A 21,283-nucleotide genomic window follows, 5' to 3' on the forward strand; every position below is an offset into this window, starting at 1 on the left:
CGCTGTTCCGGCTTGTGTGTCTCACCCTACATTACCCATTACTGACACCTAGAGACCAGTGTAGAATACTACATATCATCGCAACATCATTGAATGCATCTTCTGAATGCCTTATATTTGTATTTGACTTCATTTACTTCATTTTTATTCTTTGAACATGCTTAATGTTGGCAAAACTATGTAAAATTAGCTTCTGTATGTATATTTTGCGACTAATAATAGGCCGTAGTCAACCGTGAAACAGCGTGATTTATTAATTAATATATCAAAACTGTCTATAGCGGCCACTAAAGGGAAATGGCAGAAGTGGCTGCTATAGGCAGGTGGCCGTTATAGACAGGTTGGCGGCCATTTTGAATTTGTGCGCGCACATATTAACATGTCTGTGATTAGAAGCTTGTTGTGTTTGCAGATACATATAATTATACTGTTACATGTTGACCAGTAGAGGGCACTGTGGGACTGCGGATAAAAGTTGTAAAGAACTACTAGGTTAATAAACCACTGTTAATAAAGCGATTAAAGTGCATCGGCGGCGTGAGTCTCTCCTTCCCCACAACAAGGGGCATTACAGTATTGACCAGTGCACATTGTCTCACACCAGGAAATAAACGGTGTCACTGTCTGCAAGAAGCTCCAAAGAAGACGGCTTTTTTTATGTGGAACAACTGACAGTTTGTGTGGATCTTGTGAATGATTGTGACTGAGCTAGGACTCAGTAATTAAAGTCTACACAATACGGCTTCATTGCTTAAAAAACGAAACTTTTTTGTGCATGAAACTTCTGCTTGAGTCGGCATTTTAGCCGCTATATGCGGTCAGATATTGACCAAGGGATACAAAATGGGTGGCCGCTGGCCGCGTTAGACAGGTGACTGCTATACACAGGGTCTAGAACATGTAAATTTTCTGCGGGGGATTTGTCAGTGGCCGCTATAGGCAGGTGGCCGTTCTATACAGGTGGCCGCTAAGACAGGTTTGACTGTATTTGTAAAAACTGTGATCGAGTGAAGCCGCAAAATTTGAGGCTTGAAGTGGCGAGAGATTACTGTAATAACTAAAACAGAGGTACCACTGTATATTAATGCAGTTTTTGGGGGGTTTTTGCAGATTTTTGGTTAAAAAATATGCTTTAGACATTGTATTTTCCGGAATAAAGTTTGACTGGTCCTGTGACTTATAGTCAGATGCAACCTTTATATAAAAAATATATATATAATTGAACATGTGCTGCCTTTAAGTTAAAATGTATGTACAGTGTATGTATTAAAATTTTATACTTTAAATGTGTTTAATAAGAGTGTGAGGCATATTTAGGGATTAAACCGAGTGAACAATGGCAATTGAAGAGAAAAGAGGAGGGTTCTGGAGCTGAATCTAATCTAATAGTTACTTTTATTGCAAATGATGATCCATAATAAAAGGAGAACATCAAGCTAGCAGGAGGACTTTAGTTTTAGTGTGTTAAAAATAGACATTTTAATGGGCATATCAATTACTCGCGGAAAAATGGGGATCTACTTGATACCGAAACCAAGAAGATGACAATTTAAACAACATAACAAAAAAAAAGGATATTTGTGAAAATTAGGATAGAAAAGAAATGAAAAATATCAAGCTCCTCATGCTCCAATACCGATACAACCTTGGTATCAATACGATTCATATTTTGATCGATCTGCCCATCCCCAGTGCATACTGTGGATCTGATTCTGAAGTTTCTTTCTTGACACGCTTTGATTTCCGTGTTTGCAACTAGCAACGATCACTTTCATTTGATTCACTGCCAAGATAAATAAATAAACTCCTCCTGTACGATGATTCACCTCCCTCGTTGAGTGTGTGTTGCTTTTGGGATCAAATATCATTGGAGGCTTAAATCTGCCTTGCTCTGATTGGTTGTCAGTGGAAAGTTGTGAAAAGATTTCCTGTTTGAGTCAGAACAGGTTTGTCCTGCGGCTGAGAGCTAAGTACCTCGACAGAAAGGTGTGTTCTGCCTCATTCTTCCTATCCAAATTTGTCCGATTCATAAATCTGAATAAACTTGATATTTAATCTTTATTTGTTTATGAAGCTCTACCTGTCAGGTATTCCGGTGACTGGTTTTGACCTTTGTACCGTGGTGTTATTGTGACGTTATTGGGCTTCACTCAACCCAACCCTAAGCCATGCCGATGTTAAGTACACTCTCATTTTATGCACAAGCTAATGAGACCTACAAGGCCTTAAGACTCAAAACAAAATGATCAGAATTTCATACTGAGAGCTGTTTCTAATAATTTGCCCATATTGTGTTGCCCAGGGGTGTCAGACTTTCATCGGACAAAGGGGCCATTTTATTTATTTATTATTTTAAGCAGGCTAAAAACCATTACAGCCTGGATAGGCTGACAAAAAACAGTCTGCGTTTTATGTCATAGGCAGTGTCGACGTCAGGCTAGCAGGAGGGTTTAGAGGGGTGTTAAAAATAGACATTTTTATGGGCGTATCAATTACTCACCGGTTTCCACAATTCTCTAGGTGTGGAATAGAACTCCCGCAAGATCGAATGTATTGTCCCGAATTTTCCAGACTATGAGTCGTTTCTGACTATACGTCACATCTGTCAAAAAAACGGACGAGAACAGATCATTTAATCTGGAAACGGAAGTTATTTAACGATGTAATCGAAGTTAGAACAACAGGCTGTGTAGGTGTCTGGTATGTTAACGCCATGACACATGACAACATGACAGTTACGGTATTTAACTCCACAATAGCACACAGAACATACCTGGGAAACTGAATAGGATAAAATAACATAACAAGCCAGCGAATCCAACAACCAAGTTACCGGTAAACAAGTTCACCGAGCTCACAATCTTATTTTTCATCCTCTACTGTTCTTAGTACTTTGCATTGTCCTACACCACAATCATATACTATACTATAGTATAATATTGTTATATTTTGTTGTCGGTCAGTCTATGTTTGTATTTTGTACATATGTGTAGAGCTGTTTCCAGGTAAGCAGATCCAAATTCCAAGTGGCAACATGGACACCTGTCCAGGTAAGAAACATTCTATGCGATTATAAGCGCTAATAATTCTTACTATATTGTTTTTTGCGGATGCTTGTCCAGGCCTCTGTCGTCATCAGAGTATTCCTGTTGAGACAGACGAGAGCATGGCACCCTCCAGTCTAGACTTGGACTGGCTCCCTGCCAACCAGCAGTGCATTGAAGGACAACTAGGGACCAGAAAGAGCTTTGAGCACCATGGATGTGAGCAAACAGGGGAACGGGACATCCATTACAACCGGGAGAGACTCCTTCAGCGTTATTTCCAGAGTGAACTCACAACAGACAGTGTACCCACTTCTGAGCTTCACTTGGTCCCACAAGGGCAGATGGGACCTTGTTGGCCTGGTTTTACCAACCCTCAAAACGGGCCTGAGTGTTCTGTGGATGAGGCAGACGGCTTGGAGGCACCTCTCCCACTCATGTCCGACGTCAATGCCAAACACTTTATCCAATCACCCCATCCTGCAGCACTTTTTCACGGCCAATGTAAGTGGAGAAGTATTTTCTGCACAGATAATGCCAATATTACTAGTTGAAATATCTATTTTCTCTTATTGTATAATATATTTTTGTCTGTGAGTCCAGACCTTAGGGACACCCTGCGGTGCAGTTTCAACCTTATCATTCCTCTACATTTTTACATCTACACTACCCATCAACATCTTCGATAGCAGCAACACCCATGTAGACCTTGTACATGTACAGAAAACTTTATTTTGGTTATGTATTTTCCTTGCAAAGGTTTAAGAGGTGAAATATCTCCTGTCTATGTCATTGCAGGTCTCGGTCCAAGCCAGGGGAGATGTCTCAAAGCATGCATGTGTCACCATCCAGCAAACCCACCTTTCCACAACTATAAACACAGTCCTGATGTGCACATGCACCCCAGAAATCAATGCCACAGGGTGCCATCATTTCAGCCACCGGGGTATTGAATCATTGATTCATGTCATATTTTACTGTCAGCTCTGATTATATTGATTATTTCCCTCCGTAGGAACTGCCCCCAAAACCTGCACGTTGGAGTGGCTCCCAGGGATGTCATGTGTGAGGTCGTCTTAGATGATCCCAGGCAGGCAGATCCCGGGCCAGGTATTAAGGAGACCAAGTGGACCTTCAGTCTGCCAAAGGAGTACAGTAAGGACCTGCATTCATACATACTTTGGCTTACACGCTTGACTCAGTCTTCTCTGTGTTTGTTCATAACGTATCATATCATACCATAACCCCACCGAGGGCCGAATGGTGGTCACACCAGCTACTGACTGATTTTCCAGTCAGTCTCAGTTAAACTGCACATTTTAGAGTGACCTTTTATTGTGGCCAGCCTGAGGCATGCCTGTGCAATAATCATGCTGTCTAATCAGCATCCTGATGTGCCGCAGCTGTGAAGTGGATGAACTATGAATCATGAAGGCTCGCTAACACAGATTTAGACAGATTTGTAATTAATATTTGAGGTAGACCTTTTGCGTACATAGACAAAATTGAGTTTGGTTTGTGAAAAACGGGAACAAAAATATTATTAGCTTAGTTTTATTATTACTTTTATGGTTTATATTTTTACTGAGTGTGTATTTAACTGCTAGGCATATTTTGACCATGGTGGTTTTAGTGTGTTTAAAATAACAAGTGAAGAACATCAGTCCAGGTTGTACTACACCTCTTACCCTAAATCAGCTGGGATCCTTGGGACTCTGGACAGGATGTGTAGCAGCGGTGGGCAAATGTATTGCTATCAGTATCGGCAACACTGACCGTGTATTTACTTGGTATCTGTAAATTGGCATCAATCTGATACCAGATCAATGCCATATATAAATACAAGGCCAGTATGGATTTGACACCAAGTACGTAAGTACTGCACATGGCCAGTATCGTGGATACTGATACTTTTGACTTGAAATTTTTCAAAACCATTGAAAAATGTTGGTAACCATACCAAAAAATGTTAGTATCGTCTAATAACGAGTAAATACAGGGCCAAAAACTTTGCTATTCATACCAAAAATGTTGGTATAGGTCTGATAAATACAGAACCGGTGTTGTAGCTATGATACAGATATTTGTGATCATTGGAAAATGTTGGTTTTGACACCAAAAAATATTAATATCAATCTGATAGCATCTAAATATTGTGGATATGACACTGAGACTAATGCGGTAAACTTTATTTTTCAAGATTATTATGACATTTTGGTATTGATACCAAAACATGTTGGTATCAATCCAAATACAAGTAAATACAGGGCCAATATTGCAGATACAGTACTGATACTGATACTTTTGACATACAATTTTTCAATATCATTGAAAAATGTTGGTATCGAAACCCAAAAAAATGGTTTCGATCTGATATCGTGTAAATACAGGGCTAGTATTGCCTGATACCAAAGCTGATACTGATACTTTTGACCTGACATTTTTCAAGGTCCGTGACCCTAATGAAGATAAGCGGCATAGAAAATGGATGGATGGATTTTTCAAAATCATTAAAAAAAAAATTGTATCGACAACAAAAAGGATTGATATCAAAAAATGTTGGTACCTGATACCAGTATTGCGGATACAATACTGATACTTTTGACCTGACATTTTTCAATATCATTGAAAAAAGTTTGATACATACAGGGTCAGTTATGAGGCTACAATTCTGTTACTGATACTTTTGACATGAAATTTTTCAAGCACCCGGAAAAATAACAGCACCATTACCACAAAATATTGATACCAAAATATTTTTGTCTCGATATGATACCACGTCAATACAGGGCCATTATTGAGGCTATGATACTGATACTTTTGGCTTTAAATTTTTCAAGATCATTGAAAAATTTTGGTGTCACTACCGACCTGATACCAAGTAAATACAGGGCCAGTATTGCCTGATAGCAATACTGATACTTTTGAACTTTTCAGAATAAAACACAGGTTTAAATGAGTCAGCACTCTTACTATATCATATCTGTGGCATTGTGCTGTGTGATAAAACTGCACATTATGGAGTGTCCTTTTATTGTGGCGCACCTTAAGGCAGACCTGTGCAAAACCATGCTGTCTAACAAGCATCATGATATGCCACACCTGTGAGGTGGATAGGCTATCATTCAAGTATCAATCCCATCATGCAAGCGTCGATCTGATACCGATGCTGTCATTGATATTCATACTATCGATATTTAGACTGTCAAGCACTTGATTAAATGGATGGATGGAGGTGTTCTAGTGTCTTTTTCTCATTGCAGGGAATGTTTTCATCACATATTCTGTGGACACAGCTGCAGAGATGACTCCCTTCACCAAATTTCTGACGAGTCAGGGCTTCAAACCGGCAGTAGGTGTTCCCGTTTGTCTGCAATCTTTGATTCCCCTGCAAAGTCCCATCAGTCCGCCCAACCACGTCTTTTATTGAACAGATTGACATCTTTGACAATCCCATCAGGCGGATGGGCATCACCAGATGGATGGACCGGTTTTTGAATGATGTAAGTCTCAGCTTTATACTTGGAGAAGGGGGGGACACAATTGTGTCTCCCCAGTAACTGTGAGTGGACACTTTACAGAAATCAGTCCTCATCATCGTGGCCATCAGTCCTAAGTATAAGGAGGATGTAGAGGGGGATGGTAACGATGAGCACGGGATGCACACCAAATACATTCACAATCAGGTGAGCACTCTCGGGTGAAGGCAATGTTCTGCATGTGTAAAACATATACAGTACAATCCCGAAGAAAATGGAAGTAGTACTTTCATTTCAAAATGTGAATCTTCCATTTGTACTGGTGCAGATCCAAAACGAGTTCATCCAACAAGGCTGCTTGAACTTCAGGTTCATACCAGTGTTGTTTCCCAACGCTACCAAGGTACGTACACTTTTATTGTACCGTCATTAAATAGTAAAGGGGTGGGCAAAGTGTACAATAAGCGCCAAAATCTGGCCAGCAAAGTTGATTTTTACAGGATTTTCCTGAATAAGGCACCCAGGATGTAGAGGAAGAAAGGATTTTGGATTGTCAAAACATCTTCCTGCTGTCAAATGTTGAGCGAATTGACTTGTAGGACAGTGGCTTCTGCTGGATTCATATCTGCAGCACTTTTTCCGCTGCAGATACTGCCATCAAACCACTTTCCATGTTACCATAAGAAAATATAAATAATTCCAATTTAAAGCAAAGAATCTGCATTGATTAGAAAGTCTGTTTTCTGTAAAGCCAAGTGTCTGATGTCCACCTAACCATCACTGTGTTTATGTCACAGAAACACGTCCCCAGTTGGCTCCAAAACACAAGGATCTACAGGTGGCCCCAAGACACGCAGGACCTGCTGTTGCGCCTGCTGAGGGAGGAGCGCTACATCATTCCACAGGCAGAAACACCCCTCACCCTCACAGTCCGTCCTCTCTGAATCTTATAGGTCAGGGGTGAGCTGGAGCCTACCCCAGCTGACTTTGGGCGAGAGGCGGGATACACTTACAAACTCAGCAGGGGATCAAATACTTATTTTCCCCACTGTATACATACAATATATATATATATATTAGGGATGTCCGATATTGGATTTTTGGCTATAACCGATATGTGGATATTGTCCAACTCTCAATTTCCAATTCCAGTATCAACTGATACCGATTTCTGTGGTGACCAACAATATTGTTTGAGACATTCCTCTTGGAAATTAATAAAGTGTTTACCTACCTACCTACCAACCTACCTACCTACCTACTTACCAAGTGGATTTCCGTTTCCGAGTCATGAGGTTGTTGTAGCCACTTAGCTATTGCTAATTACTTGTTGGGTTGAGTGGAGAGTAAACTGATTGGCGCCACCTACCTTGACTCCTGTCTCGTTGTGAATCGCATCTCCACATTTCGTGACCCTCGATGTGGGTAAAAATGTCGACTGACAACAACGAGATCGTGCCGGCGCCGCTACAAGGCAACCAGTTAACTAACGTCGGTGCTGTCTGCGGCACATCCACGCCCGTGGTTTCAACATATCAAGCCCAGTTCCGACTTCGAGAAATAGCACAGGATGTGATGAAGTATTCCCATGTATTGGCGCCACTAGATGCCTCCATGACGGAAAGTACGAGAGGCCATAGGCCAATAAATACAGCATTTTTTTTAATTATAGGTTTTCATTATAGGGAAAAAACAAATACCCAAATAAACGGATATTACATTTTTCTGCCAATATTGGGCCGATAATATCGGTGGGCCAATATTATCGGACATCCCTAATATACTGTATACATACACACCTATTACAATCTGAGAATTACAATTAGAAATGTAGAATTTCTGATTCTGCAGTATGATCTATGTGGTTTGCTAGTTTGAATGCATCAAAATGTACAATATTTGAAGATGTTTTCTGATTTGTATGTATTGATCCATACTATTTTAGAGCTCTGGCTTTCCAAAGTGCTGGTTTGTGGAAAATACAAATGACTTGGATGAACACAAAATACAATTTAGATGGACTTGTCTTTAATTTACAGCTATTCAGTAGTTACAAAATGTATTCCACCACCACCAATAATAATAATCCATACATCCATCTATTTTCTATGCCGCTTCTCCTCATTAGGGTTGTTTAATAATAACACTGCGATTGTCGCAGTATTGAGCTACTTCTTCCCTCCTTTTTAATGGTGAATTGCAACCACTCGAGTTAGTCCCTCCCCTTCCGCTACGAGCCACATGGCGACTATTGAGACCTGTCAACATTTGCTTTAGAAAATAAGATACATTTTCCAGAAAATAAGGAAATTTCCACCAGCGCTCTCAAAATGCTCAGGTTAATTACGGAATTGAAACCTTAGTTGAAGCCTTACTTTGTGATACGGTAATAAATACAAGTCACCAAAAGATGGCAGCATTTCTCGCATAACACTCAAAGAGCTGGTTACAAGCACACAAAATACAATAAATTATTAGTGCACAACATTTTTTGTTTCTTTAGAGTGCTGTTATTCATCCCAATTTGAAAAATGTTTAAAACCGAATATTTACATGCGTCGTGAGAATGTGTCATAATGACAACAAGTGATTCCTCCACTGCAGAGCAACTGGAGGCTTATGAACAGAAACATCCTGCTCTTAAATTCTCAGCAGGAACATCACGTCATGCTCATCTGCAGACAGCAGTCCCACCAGTCCATTCCTTACACCTGACTAAAAATGGCTTGTTCACTGCATCTTTTATCAGACTCCTGCTTCCTGTAAACACGAGGCCTGCCAATGCCAATAAATCCTACTTTTATTGTTCCAGAGCTACGAACCACTCCACTCGGCCTTATCTGCTCTGTCCAAAACAGACAGACACTCAGATCAGCTCCAATAAAGGGCAGGATCTCATTTCCATACAGTCTTCCAGGGTACAAAGCATATTCTCTACTAAGGCCTTGTATTTTCTACAACCAATATCCACCATCAGTACCAATTTGTTGTTATTTTTCACATTAGTATATATAAAACACCCTATAGCCAAACCAATGTATGTCAGTTATTTAAATATAGTTGACTACATGCTAAATAAATGCTAATTAATGTAATTTTTTTCTTCTAAAATTTTAATTAATCAATTTTCATGATACAGTATATATTATACAGGCCAATATATTTTTCTGTGGTTTTTGGATATAGGTAAATTTCATAGCATATCATGTTTACGTTTGTATTCATAACATAGTAAATATAACGATAATTGTTTGTATTTATTATATTTATTTTTTGCAAACGTATATGTTGAAGAATTTGGTTCAATTCGAAGTTCCAACATATCAATAATGTTCTTTCGCCACACCGACAATTGGTGGGACTGCACGTTAAGGGTAAACATTCCGCCCGAGTCCTCCAAAATAAAAAACTTTCTGCCGTTCTTTAACGGCATCCTATAGCCTAAATTGCTCTTATTTTGAAAAGTCTTTAGGAAGTCGGATTAGACTGCGCCAACGACATCTTGTCACTCCACAGCTCGCGGTATGTTCGCTACTAGAAAAGTGGAGGGAGTACCAATGGAGAGGTGTACCGGAAGGCCGGGGGTAAGTCTTCCTGGCTGACAACAAAAACATCATGGACGGCTGAAAAAAATCACGGGAGCCTATCTGAAGTACAAACATGGACCCGACAGCGGGGGGAGACGGATTAAGAAGCGACGTCGTCTAGTGTAGCTCCCCTGCCACTGCTGGACCTTAATGGTGGAACATTGGGGTGCGTTCGCAACACGGAGTGGAACCTTTTGTTCGTCTTTTTTTTCCATGGACACAACCGGACTTCCCCATGCGTGCTTCGTCGTGGTCTCCTAACCAAATGGATCCATAACGGTTGCTTTGTTCTTTCTTTGGTGTGTGGCGAGTGACAGCAGTCATGTTTGCCGTGCGCATCGTCACTGCAGACTACTACTTGGCTAGTCCGATTCAAGACCTGGACGTGTGCTACTCGGACTTCAGGGAAAGCGGCGTCAAGAAGGTGCCGGTGGTGCGAGTATTTGGGGCAACGCCTGCAGGTACGTCCAACATGCTTGTCTTTTTATGTTTTGTCAATGAAGCCACTGAGCCTTAATGCACTACGCCGTATGTGACGTGGACGTGACTAATGTACGCATGTTCTCTCTCAGCTAACAAGTGATTACGATACCAACAGCGCAGTTGTATTGCAGTGCATGGACACCATACACATTGTTGCGAGCCCATAGCAGCGTTGCTATTGGGGGTGGCTGGATCCATCCAAATGTCGAGCATATGGATACCAACGGGGTAGTATCTGCATCGAATAGGATGTCATAAAAATAAATAGTTATTATGTTGTTGTTATTGTTATATTGTCTTACCTTCTGGGACCACCAGCGAATGGCAAAAAACACGAGTAATAAATACACCCATAAAAATGTCTATTTTTAACACATGGCTTGTTCCTCCTCCTCCAAACCCTCCTGGTAGCTTGACGCTGACATTCTCCTCCCGTTTCGGATCAACATTTGCAATAAAAGTGACTGCCTATGATTAATTATAAAATTCACAGGTACTCTCCACCAATGAGTGATAATGTAAGATGATCCGTGAACAGACGGAATCGCAGTCACTGTGTAGCCAGTCACGTTCAAGTGCTGCTGAACAAACTGCGAAATCTCAACGCCTGAAAAAAAACCCATTATCAATGAAGACTTAAACGTGTAAAAATGGGGGCTTTTTGTATGACTTGTATTGTCACGTGTTTATTAAGTTATTACCGATCTAGGGTGAATGAGATGTGCTTTCTACAGTAAAAAAATGATTGTTTTGATTAAAAATCTGCAAATTTGTGGGTGCTACTATGCAGGACTCCTCCTTGCATTGTTGTGTTTACATTGATTTGATTTGATTGACTTTTTTTTTTGTTTGCCTTTTTTATTCCGATTATAATCATGGTCAAGAAATTAAAGGCAAAATCCGGTATCAGATTGATACCAAAATGTGCAGTATCGCCCACGCGGCGTTGCTATCCAATGCATGCAGTCTGCCTGCAGCAGAAAGACCCCCCTCCCTTCCATGCTTTATGGTGCCTCGAACAGCCTCATAATGGCAGCACCTTTCGGGAGGTTAGGTTTATTTGGGTTCCGGCTCATGTGGGAGCAGAGGGGCTGAAGCTGTGGATAGATGAGTCAAACAAGCGCAATGACAAACTACCAATCAACGTCAGTCATTATAATATATAAAAATAATCAGATGGAAAAAAACATGGCATTGCACGGATATTGGCAGAGGAGAAAAGGGCAGGCATTTATACTATAATCAGAGGACAGTAAAATGCAACAACATGGAGACGCTGGAAACACAAGAAGAGAGCATTAATGAGATTGGGGCATAGCTCACTAAACAAATCACTGCAGTTAATGTGGAAACATCGAAGAAGCAGAAACAATAGAAGACATTACAGAGACACAGAAAGAGAATCCTCGTCAATTATTGGACTATGGTGGAGAATTGAAATGGCCCAAAATGTCTCAGGCTTCACATGGGTTTTAAAAACATAGTCGGAAACGCAATGGTTTAAAGATATCGAAGCAATTTTAGTCCATTCCATCATGTTTAAAAGACATCTTTTCAGTGGACCCTTGCACATTCACAATTCAGCATTCATAGCCCTGCAAATTTTCACATTTTTCTCAGATTTTTTTTCCCCCTGAATAAAATGCATATAATTCACCCTGAATGGGAGGTAACCTCACCTTGCGCTGTCACTCAGTGAATTTTCATTGTTAAGAGGTTTTGAGATGTCGCTTTGCAATTCTGTTTCAGTTCCCTCCACAGATTTCTATGGGGGTGAAAGTCCAGAGGCTCGTTAGGCCATTACATGATCTTAATGTGCTACTTTTTGAGCCACTCCTTTGTTGCTCTAGCAGTATGTTTTGGGCCATTGACCTGTTGGAACTGGGTGCTCCGGCTGATACCAGGGGGGTTTCATCCAATATTCTACGATCCATCCTATACCCTTAGCAAAGATACAGCCCCAAAGCAGAATGTTTCCTCCTCATGGTTGACAGTAGGGATGGTGTTGTTGGAGTAATTTTCAGCATTTCTTTGCCTCCAAACATGTTGAGTCGAGTCAATGCCAAAGAGCTCAATTTTGGTCTCCTGTGACCACATGATATTCTTCCAAGCCTCCTCTGAATTGTTCAGTTGTTGATTGTCATACTTCAGACCGGCCTATACGTATGACTTCTTGAGTGGGTACTCCAGGATCTCAATCTATTACGGCAAAATGTGTCACCAGTGGTTTTCTTGATGACTCTGCTCCCAACTCCCATGGCATCATTAACCAACGACTCCCTTGGGGCTGGTCCCTCCTTTTTTTTTTTATATATAAAATTCGAAACACAAAAATTGTGATTCACATTTTTTTCCAGACTCATCCAGCCCGAGACTGACTAATGTGTTGCACTGTTGCACCGCTTGAATCCCATCTGCGTGCCACTGTGATCCAGCCTGACTAGCATTCCACATTGTGGCGCTTTTTAAATGGACGCCGGCCTCTCATGAGATGATTAAAGGCTTTCACTGATTAAACACACACACACACCAACAACAAGAGTAAAAGTTTCATAGTTGGACTGGCGGTCAGAGTCTGTAGAAATATTAAATTGTTATCACCATCTGGAACCCATTCATGCAGAGTTTCTTTTTTTCTTAGTTGTTTTCATAGGATTGTGCTGCAGAGAAGCGCTGATTTTCAACCTATAACCTCCTACTTTTGTTACCCTTCATGTCATGTGTGCCGTCCCTGTGGTGTAAGGAGCCAACAGTGCATCTGGTCTGAACCACGTGGCTGTGGCTGCCACCCGAGACCTCATACTCCTTGTCCTTCCATGACCTAAGCCAGGAACACTCCCACAAGTCATCCCCATGTAATTCAATGCCGGCTTCCTGTGCTTTTTTTTCCCCCTTCTCCCCTCTCTTTATTAGCATCCACTGTGTGGCCAGTCTAAACATGCTCTGTGTACGTGCATGCCCGTCACTGAAATGAATCAAATAAAAAAAAAATCTGTGTCATGTAGAAGTATCGTACTTCAATCAGGCTCTCCTCACACTGTTGTTAAGAGTTGTTGACAAAGGTGCCCACCCTTCCATTTTCAAAGTTGCTTGTTTAAGATACACCGACTTGCTCTTGTGACGATCTTGTGACGCCAGACGCCGCCCTGTTTTGCATTTGCAAAGATGGGCAAAATAAGAGAGGGAGAGGAAGTGAATGGCCAACCCTTAATGTCGTCTAAAGGAATTCCACCCTTATCCAATAGTAGGATAGCAGCAGGTTTACTTTGCTCTCTCAAACATCCTTTTTTGCGCCACTTGTCTGTAGATACAGTCAAACCTTGGTTATTGAACGCCCTGGGTTTTGTATGATTGGGTTTTTGATTACATTTTTTTAAGATTTGCCTCGGTTCTTGGACACAGTCTCGGTTATTGTACAGTATTGCGTGTAACAAAGAAATGTTACCTTTTTTTTTTTTTTTTACATTTAGGCCTGTCACGATAAGAAATTTTGCCCTGACGATAATTGTCCTACAAATTCTTATTGATAAACGATATTGTCAACATTCTTTTGAGACAATTTTTCATCAATGTAATGATAATATAGGGCATAATAATGCGAGTACACCCTTTCATAAGCAATAACGTTTAATTGCTCAAGAGTATTTAACATTGTAATTGGGATGTCAAGAGCTTTTAAATCAAATAAATTAAACAAGCGCGGAAACATGATGTAAAACAATAGTTCTCAAAAGTCTATAGATTAGAAAAAAGAGATCAGTAGAAAAACAAAACATAACTCGTATCATGGACACTACGACATATTCCCGATTTTGAATCAATGTCACTTGCGTTATTGTCTGAATATTGACAAAAAAAACTGAAATAACCTGGAAATACTCTGAAGTTCACACTGGGTGTCAATGCAGACGTCAACTCATTTACATATACCTGTACACTTCCTTGATTCACTGTAGCAACATTCTGTGTTGATTACATTTAATGAGGTGGAACGTTTTGTCGGAGTTTGGTCAAAGTACATGTTTTGGATGCAGCAAAATGCGTTTGGTGCACAATGAGGTGTAATACGGCATCTTAACTGTAAGTTCCACCGTCTATATTATTTATTTCATTGTTATTTTGTCACAAACTTTTTAATGTCATAAATGACAATGCGAAAATGGGCTGAAATTGACATCAGATCGTGTTTTCTACACAACAGGCATGAAGAAAGTATTGGATCGTGTAGCAGACGACGTGCTGCAGCAGCACTCAGTGTGTGCACTGGCTAACGCCCCGCCTCTCCCCACTGGGGAAAACGGACTAAATGACTGACAGGAGGCTTCACTCACTGCAGGCTTAGTTACATTGCCTGTTTATTCATCTTGGATCAAATCCTGCGATACTTAGTTTAGCGAAAAAAATTGCCTCGGTTTGCGTACATTTTTCAGTTAGCGTACAATATGGCGTGCGTCTTGTTGTGTTCTTAATACAGTACGTGAGTCCAACTGTTTTTATCAGAAAATGTCCCTTGAGCAGCATCTTAGCTTGGAAACCGGCACCATAAGTCATTGTCCCCCAGCTCCGCCGTCCGTCTATGACGTCATCAACGGCTCCGTAGATCTTTGCTAATTAACACAGTAAGTCTCTGCTTTTCCTATCAGTCGCGGTTGCAAAAATAACCCAAAATGGAACCAAAGAAGTGCCAGCATTTTGATAATGCAGCAGATTAGCAGTGTAGAGAGTGGCCAACAGCAGCTCCTGTGTGAATCTTCACTTCATGTGTTCTGTGCATGTTAATAAAGTGCATCGTGAATATCTCATTAACCACAAACAGCGGCAGTAGAGTGTTCTACACTCTAGACGATGCTAACTGAGGTTCGACTGCAGTTGGATTTATGCGATTTTCTATGGGAACAATTGCTTCGGATTTTGTACGTTTCGGTTTTTGTCTGAACTAACTAATAACGAAAACCGACATACCACTGCACTTAATGATAAACTGTGATTCTCAGTTTGTTTTTCGGAAGTCTACTCCGCTCTGATCCGTGTGATCAGATGAGATTTAGGGGACGACAACAGGTCTCACAACAGGTCTCAAAACAGACTGAACGCTTCTCTGCACTAATCTTCACCCTGTGACAGTTTTGTGCTTGGACTTGAGGCCCAACTTTTCTGTCCGAGGGGAAACATGAGGGATGCTGCGCTTCTGCTCAATAAACCATATCTTGCATGGTTACTTGGACGTTATCTGCAATCTTCAGAGGTGTCCCTCTGGAAGCACACATTAGCATTTCAGACATGTCTGTGTTGGCGCAGTGGATCCATGCTTGAGGTATTTCCTGCGTGTCATACACTCTCAGAAAGGCTCGTCCAGGCATAGTCAGGGTTCTGCTGCGTGAAGATTTCATAAATAAACAAGTGGCGCACCAGCTTCCTTGGACGGAAATGCTACTGTAGCAGCAGAAGACTGTTGCAGTGGATTTACAGTCAGTTGTGCTGAATTGCTTTGTGCTACTTACCTCCATTGATGCTGTGTCCTCAAATGCCTCGGTGTCTAGGATGCCAGCAGGAAAGGTTCACAAGTGTGTCAGAGCATGTGTGCCAACAGGAGTGTGGAGGGGTTGACTCGGGGAGAGTGACGAATGCCTTGTTCGAGCAGGACAGCAAAATGTTGTGTTTCCACCAAGCCATCGAGTTCAGTTCAAAGGTATTCCACCTTTTCGGACCACTTTTGTCAGTTTTTTCCAAACATGGTCATGCCTGTCCCTCTACAGCCAAACCGCCTCTTGCACACACCAAAACTCCGAAACTGCAGCGGGGACCAGGGTATTTTTTTGATCAATTTTTAATTCAATTGCAGTGTACAGTCAGTGTGAGGGTAGGATTATTACAACATGGGAGGAGGGGGATTCTCCATGCTAAAAATAGGATCGCTTGTGTGTTTCCGTGCATTCACTTTTGCATTTGGTTCAGCTTGCACAACAGAAAAAGCTTTGTGTTACGGTGAGGCCCACCTCCCCTTCAGAACTGAGCATCCTCACTTGTCTTCTGTTCCTTGAGGACTGTGGTCTAGACACACTCTGTTCTTTTGAGTTAATACCTTCTCTGTCTGTAATCTGCCTAGGTTACAAAATTACTCAACCGCTATTTAGTGTCTGTTTGTGGATGGGGACAAGGAAGGGAGTCTCACTCGACAATGCACCAGCTGGAGGTGCTGCTCTTGTGTGTCGAAGAGAGAGAGCCTGAGACGGTGAGAGACACGCTGTGAATATAAAATTTCTTCAGCGCTTAGAAAAGGAGGGCAGACTCGGCTCTCCCTTGACTGGAAAATGATTACCTCCGCCTATCGGAGTTATGATTCACAATGATGTATCCCTCCGGTCAGAAATTCACGTCACTCATCATGGGTTTAAATGTCTGATCAGTTTTCGTCCCTTATTGACTTATTTGAAGTGGATCTTCACAATTGGATTGACAATTTTTCATTTTGTGTAATTTACCCATGATGGGTGCATCAATTACTCGTGGATTTTCGCCATTCACTAGTTGTTCCAGAAGATGACCCCTGTGAAAAGCAGGGGATCTACTGTATACTTACAGGCTCCAATACTATATACATACAATACATTAATTGATGCTTAAGGTTCCAGAATGTCTTTTAACCTGATAAAGCCAAGCTCCATTAACGTTTTGTTAGTGATCATGATTGACTGCAGCTGTTAGTGTCTCTTTGGCAGCATAAAATAATTTATTTAACAGCATCCATTAAAACATTGGCAAAGTCAAAGAAACTCTGTGAAGATTGAAGAACAACAATTGTGTTTTTCACACAATATCAAGGCTGCAACTATCGACTGTTTCCTTAGTTGATTAAAGGGATAGTTCGGATTTTTTGGTCCAAAGTTGTATGATATCCCCATCAGCAGGCTACTGCATCAACAGTGACGCTGTGGAACACCCACGTAAACAAGATGGCCACGGCGCTCCGTCGCGGAAGACGATGCGAGAGAATCACATACACAAGAATGCACAGGCGACAGTGCGCAGGGATACAGCGGGAGACAAATATAACGCCGAGCCACTTGTGAGGTCTGATTTTTTTTTTTTGAGGAGGCATTTTTGTGATGCAAATGCATTACTCCTTTGAACGCATATTTTTTTGAGTAGACAAACTGTCCACTTAAATGGCCCCAGCAACTAAGCAGAACTACGTTCCTTGTCACGGATCTCCGACCAGAACAGGACTCACGGGACCAACTGTGGGGGATAAGTCACTGTTGACACTTCTGATCGGAATGTCATCCAACTTCATGTCAAAAAATCCGAACTATCCCTTTAATCTGAAGCTTGTTGTTTTGATGAAACAAGTACTGTAAATTCTGGATTAAGCGCACCTGAATGTAAGCCACACCCACCAAATTTAAATTTTTTTTAAGGTGTCCATGTTGTCACATGGGATATTTACACAGAAAGACGCACTATAAACCTTGCAATGTTACTTACACTCGATGTTCCTAGCGTCACTCGTCAGCTCCAGTGGGACGTGAGACACTTTTTTTTTTTTTCAACAGCTGGTGAGGTCCAAGCAGTCCAAGCAAAACCTGTAGTAATTCTACACTTGATCAAACTTACTTAAGATTTGTCTGATCAAAACACGACATAAGACTTGAAACATGCATAAGACTTGAAAATGTGATATTAGCGTCCACTTCTGAAATCCACTACTTCCTGACGCTGCACTCTAAGCATCTTGGGAACAGTAGTTTTTTTGCCGCATCATTGTTTAAGATGGGTTCAAAGACTGGGAAAAAGAAGCATCTTATAGTCCAGAATTTACCGTAATCGGTTTGGCCCTAGCTGGACCAAATCAATATGACCCAAACACAAACAGCTCGTGGTTCGGTCCACAATAATATCAATCACTGTTTCCCAAAGTCAAAGACGATGTGTGTGAATTTCTTGTTTTGCCTAAAACACAAATAATAGGTCTGCTTTCATGGATGGCTATGGAAATTAAAAAATATTCACATTTGAGAGGCTGCATTCGGAGGATATTACCATTTTTAAATTAAAAACAGATTAATTGAATACCAAAATAGTTGTCGATTAACTGGATAATTGATTAATCATCGACTTATCCATTCATGTGCACCGCTACACAATATTCTAAGTTGGGAAAGTCTTTTGGAGCCATTTTCTAAATAACTGCAAGATCATCAGTTCAAACAGCAAACTGCAACATCAGCGTCAGTGATCCCAAGAACACATCAAACAAATATGAAAAACCACATGGCACGTTTCCACTCGAATCAGGAGGAAAAACAGCCAGCTGAAGTTCCTGTCGACCAGAGAACCATCGAGCAGGTGATAACTAATTTTCCACCCAACTCGGAAAAGACGCTGTTATTTCACCGTTCTTGTGGCCTATTCATTTGTATTTTTGTATTATTTGTGAATATGGGCAGCCTAGTTTTTTCTTTGGTTAGATATATGGTATATATTTTGGTTATATAATATACTCAAGTCTGCAAGCATGATTCTTGTATGCTGGTACAGTAATCTATATTTTGCATGGAAGCTGTTTTTGACTTTGCTATACAGCAAACAAATTATTTTTGTCAGATATTGTATGCTCAGGATGTTTGTTTGAATTCAGAAGTCGTTGTTATTTATTTATGAATAATGGAAGTTTTTTTCAATGTTTGGTCAGAATATGCTGAAGATTGTGTTAATTTTATACATGCTGCTCGTGGCGCAATTTACTTTACATTCTGCTGCTGGCGCAATTTACTTTTCCTGCCGGTTCTGTGCAATGGGAAATGTGTTGGTAGATTAACCTTACAATTATTAATATAAAGGAAGTAAATTCATCTGTTTCATGTTGATTTGAATTGTGGATCATTACAAATATGCTTTGTTTTAGTAGTACACAGTGAGTAAAAATAAATTACATATAGAAAAACTGTTGATCACAAAAAATATAAGAAAAATCGATAATGGTTTTATCACCGCTTCGCAGTATACGCATCGAATCGTGAGGTGGCCAGAGATTCCCACCCTATTGTCACTTGCGTCTAAGGAGCTGCAGCCTCAGGGATTTCCCCTCTGTCAGGAGTCGCTCTCTCTCTCTCTCGACACACTTCTCTGTTACCTGGCAGCATCTCTCCTTCCTGGTGAAACACATATGACTATCCAAACACATCACACATTATTTCCGCTTGGCATTCATTCTTAGTATTTTTGGACTGTTGGCTCATGAACCGGACATCTAATTGTTTGAAAGCGTTAGCTTAACGTTCTGTAAGGTTTATTTGAAAAATTAACATTTCGTGTCTGAGCGCTCTTGTCAGTTTTGCGGATCCGTGAACAGGGATAGGTCTTGACGACAAAGTACAAGGACAAAACCTTTGGTTACTCAACATAACCTTGGTTCTGAACAGCGTGAGGTGTTTCACTATGGGCGAGCGAAGTTGGAAAAATAACTTATTCTGTTCTTACTAGTTCAATATGCCCTGCCCTCATATTAGCCTATAGGACGTTTTTCCAAAGCACACCTCTTATAACTAAAGATATTTCTGCCTTTAACTCAGTCATTCTGCTCTCCTCCCCCCTACTGTTGTTGCGTTGCTTTGAACTCCAAGCTCGACATGCCTTTCTAATCCTCAAGTGTTTTTAAGAGGCCACACACTTGCATGCCTGAACATTCAGTTGGCTCCGGTCATTAGCAAGGACAAATCTAGGTACTGGAGACACTTCTTTTGTTCCTTAAGCCTTCACCTGCAGTCTTAGAGATTTTGAATGATGTCTGGTCGAATATGCTTTCATTAGCTAGGGCTAAAGGTCATATTGGTGAGTTGTTTTGTTAATGGCATAGTTTCCATTCATTTACCTCAAAGCTGTTTGAAACCACCTCAGGATTTGATAAGATTAGTGAATGTCATTGTAGACTCATACAAAGTTTGGATTCTCCCCCTTTTGCAACGGAACCGCACGGAATCTGAGTCGGGTCGATTTAAAAAACATTTTTAAAAAAATTAAAAAAAGAATTATTCGGAGGATGAGCCCACCTGATCTTGACAGCAGCTGCAGTAAAGTGCTTTGTTTTTGCAGCAGCCTGGAAAGTAAACAAAGCTTTGTCAGCCGTACGGAAATACTTCAACATTGTAAATAAAAAATAGCCCTACAGCCACTTGCAATGTCTGCAAAATGACAATTTCAAGGGATTATGTTAGCAATCTGAGGACCAAACATAAAACAGAGTGCAAAGCTCTTAGGAAACAAGACAACCAAATCACCTCCATTGTGGATTGTGGGGTTTTGCCGTCTTTGGGCGTATGTATGGATCCACGCTATGTTCTGTCATCACGACACCACATTGTTGATTTACAGCAATACGAGCAATTTAAACATGTAATTAAATTAGCTTTATAAAAACGTGTTATTGCGTTTACTTTAGGTATGTGTAAAAACATTTTCACTTCCATAGTACATGAACATTGTCAAAGTATCGGATGAGGACTCGAAATCCGATCGGATGTGAGGCCAAAAATGCTGATCGGGACATCCTTAGTAAAATCAATCCAATGTAGGCCATTTTACTATGCTAAACTATCTGAACAAAACATTGACATTTCAACTTTGTGCTATAGGTCGTAGCTATAGCTCCTGATGAGAGCAGCCATTTGAAAGAATGGTGCAGCAACTAGCA

The 21,283-nt window shown here is 40.8% G+C and overlaps 2 protein-coding genes across 5 annotated transcripts in view; both read left to right on the top strand.

Moving 5' to 3' along the window:
- Positions 1–1,930: 1,930 nt before the first annotated feature.
- Positions 1,931–9,228, top strand: traf3ip2a (TRAF3 interacting protein 2a). Of its 3 annotated transcripts, none has more exons than XM_054761843.1 (10): positions 1,931–1,986; positions 2,994–3,050; positions 3,123–3,548; positions 3,843–3,990; positions 4,060–4,199; positions 6,308–6,396; positions 6,479–6,547; positions 6,626–6,730; positions 6,852–6,926; positions 7,321–9,228. In XM_054761843.1, the coding sequence occupies exons 2-10, from the start codon at positions 3,035–3,037 to the stop codon at positions 7,465–7,467; spliced, it is 1,215 nt and encodes a 404-aa protein (XP_054617818.1). In that variant the 5' UTR covers positions 1,931–1,986; positions 2,994–3,034; the 3' UTR covers positions 7,468–9,228. The 3 variants fall into 3 exon arrangements, with proteins under 3 accessions (XP_054617818.1, XP_054617817.1, XP_054617819.1); XM_054761844.1 differs by having other exon boundaries at positions 1,953–1,986; positions 2,964–3,050; XM_054761842.1 differs by having other exon boundaries at positions 1,943–3,050.
- An 816-nt stretch (positions 9,229–10,044) lies between these two features.
- rev3l (REV3 like, DNA directed polymerase zeta catalytic subunit) overlaps positions 10,045–21,283 on the top strand; it is a 60,173-nt gene continuing 48,934 nt past the window's right edge. For both annotated transcript variants that reach the window (XM_054761447.1, XM_054761449.1), the window contains exon 1: positions 10,045–10,571. In XM_054761447.1, coding sequence (XP_054617422.1) covers positions 10,433–10,571 — 139 coding nt within the window. In that variant the 5' untranslated portion in view covers positions 10,045–10,432. The remainder of the gene's footprint in view (positions 10,572–21,283) is intronic.

Source organism: Dunckerocampus dactyliophorus, chromosome 19, assembly GCF_027744805.1.
Source record: "Dunckerocampus dactyliophorus isolate RoL2022-P2 chromosome 19, RoL_Ddac_1.1, whole genome shotgun sequence".
In the NCBI taxonomy this organism is placed as follows: Eukaryota; Metazoa; Chordata; class Actinopteri; order Syngnathiformes; family Syngnathidae; genus Dunckerocampus; species Dunckerocampus dactyliophorus.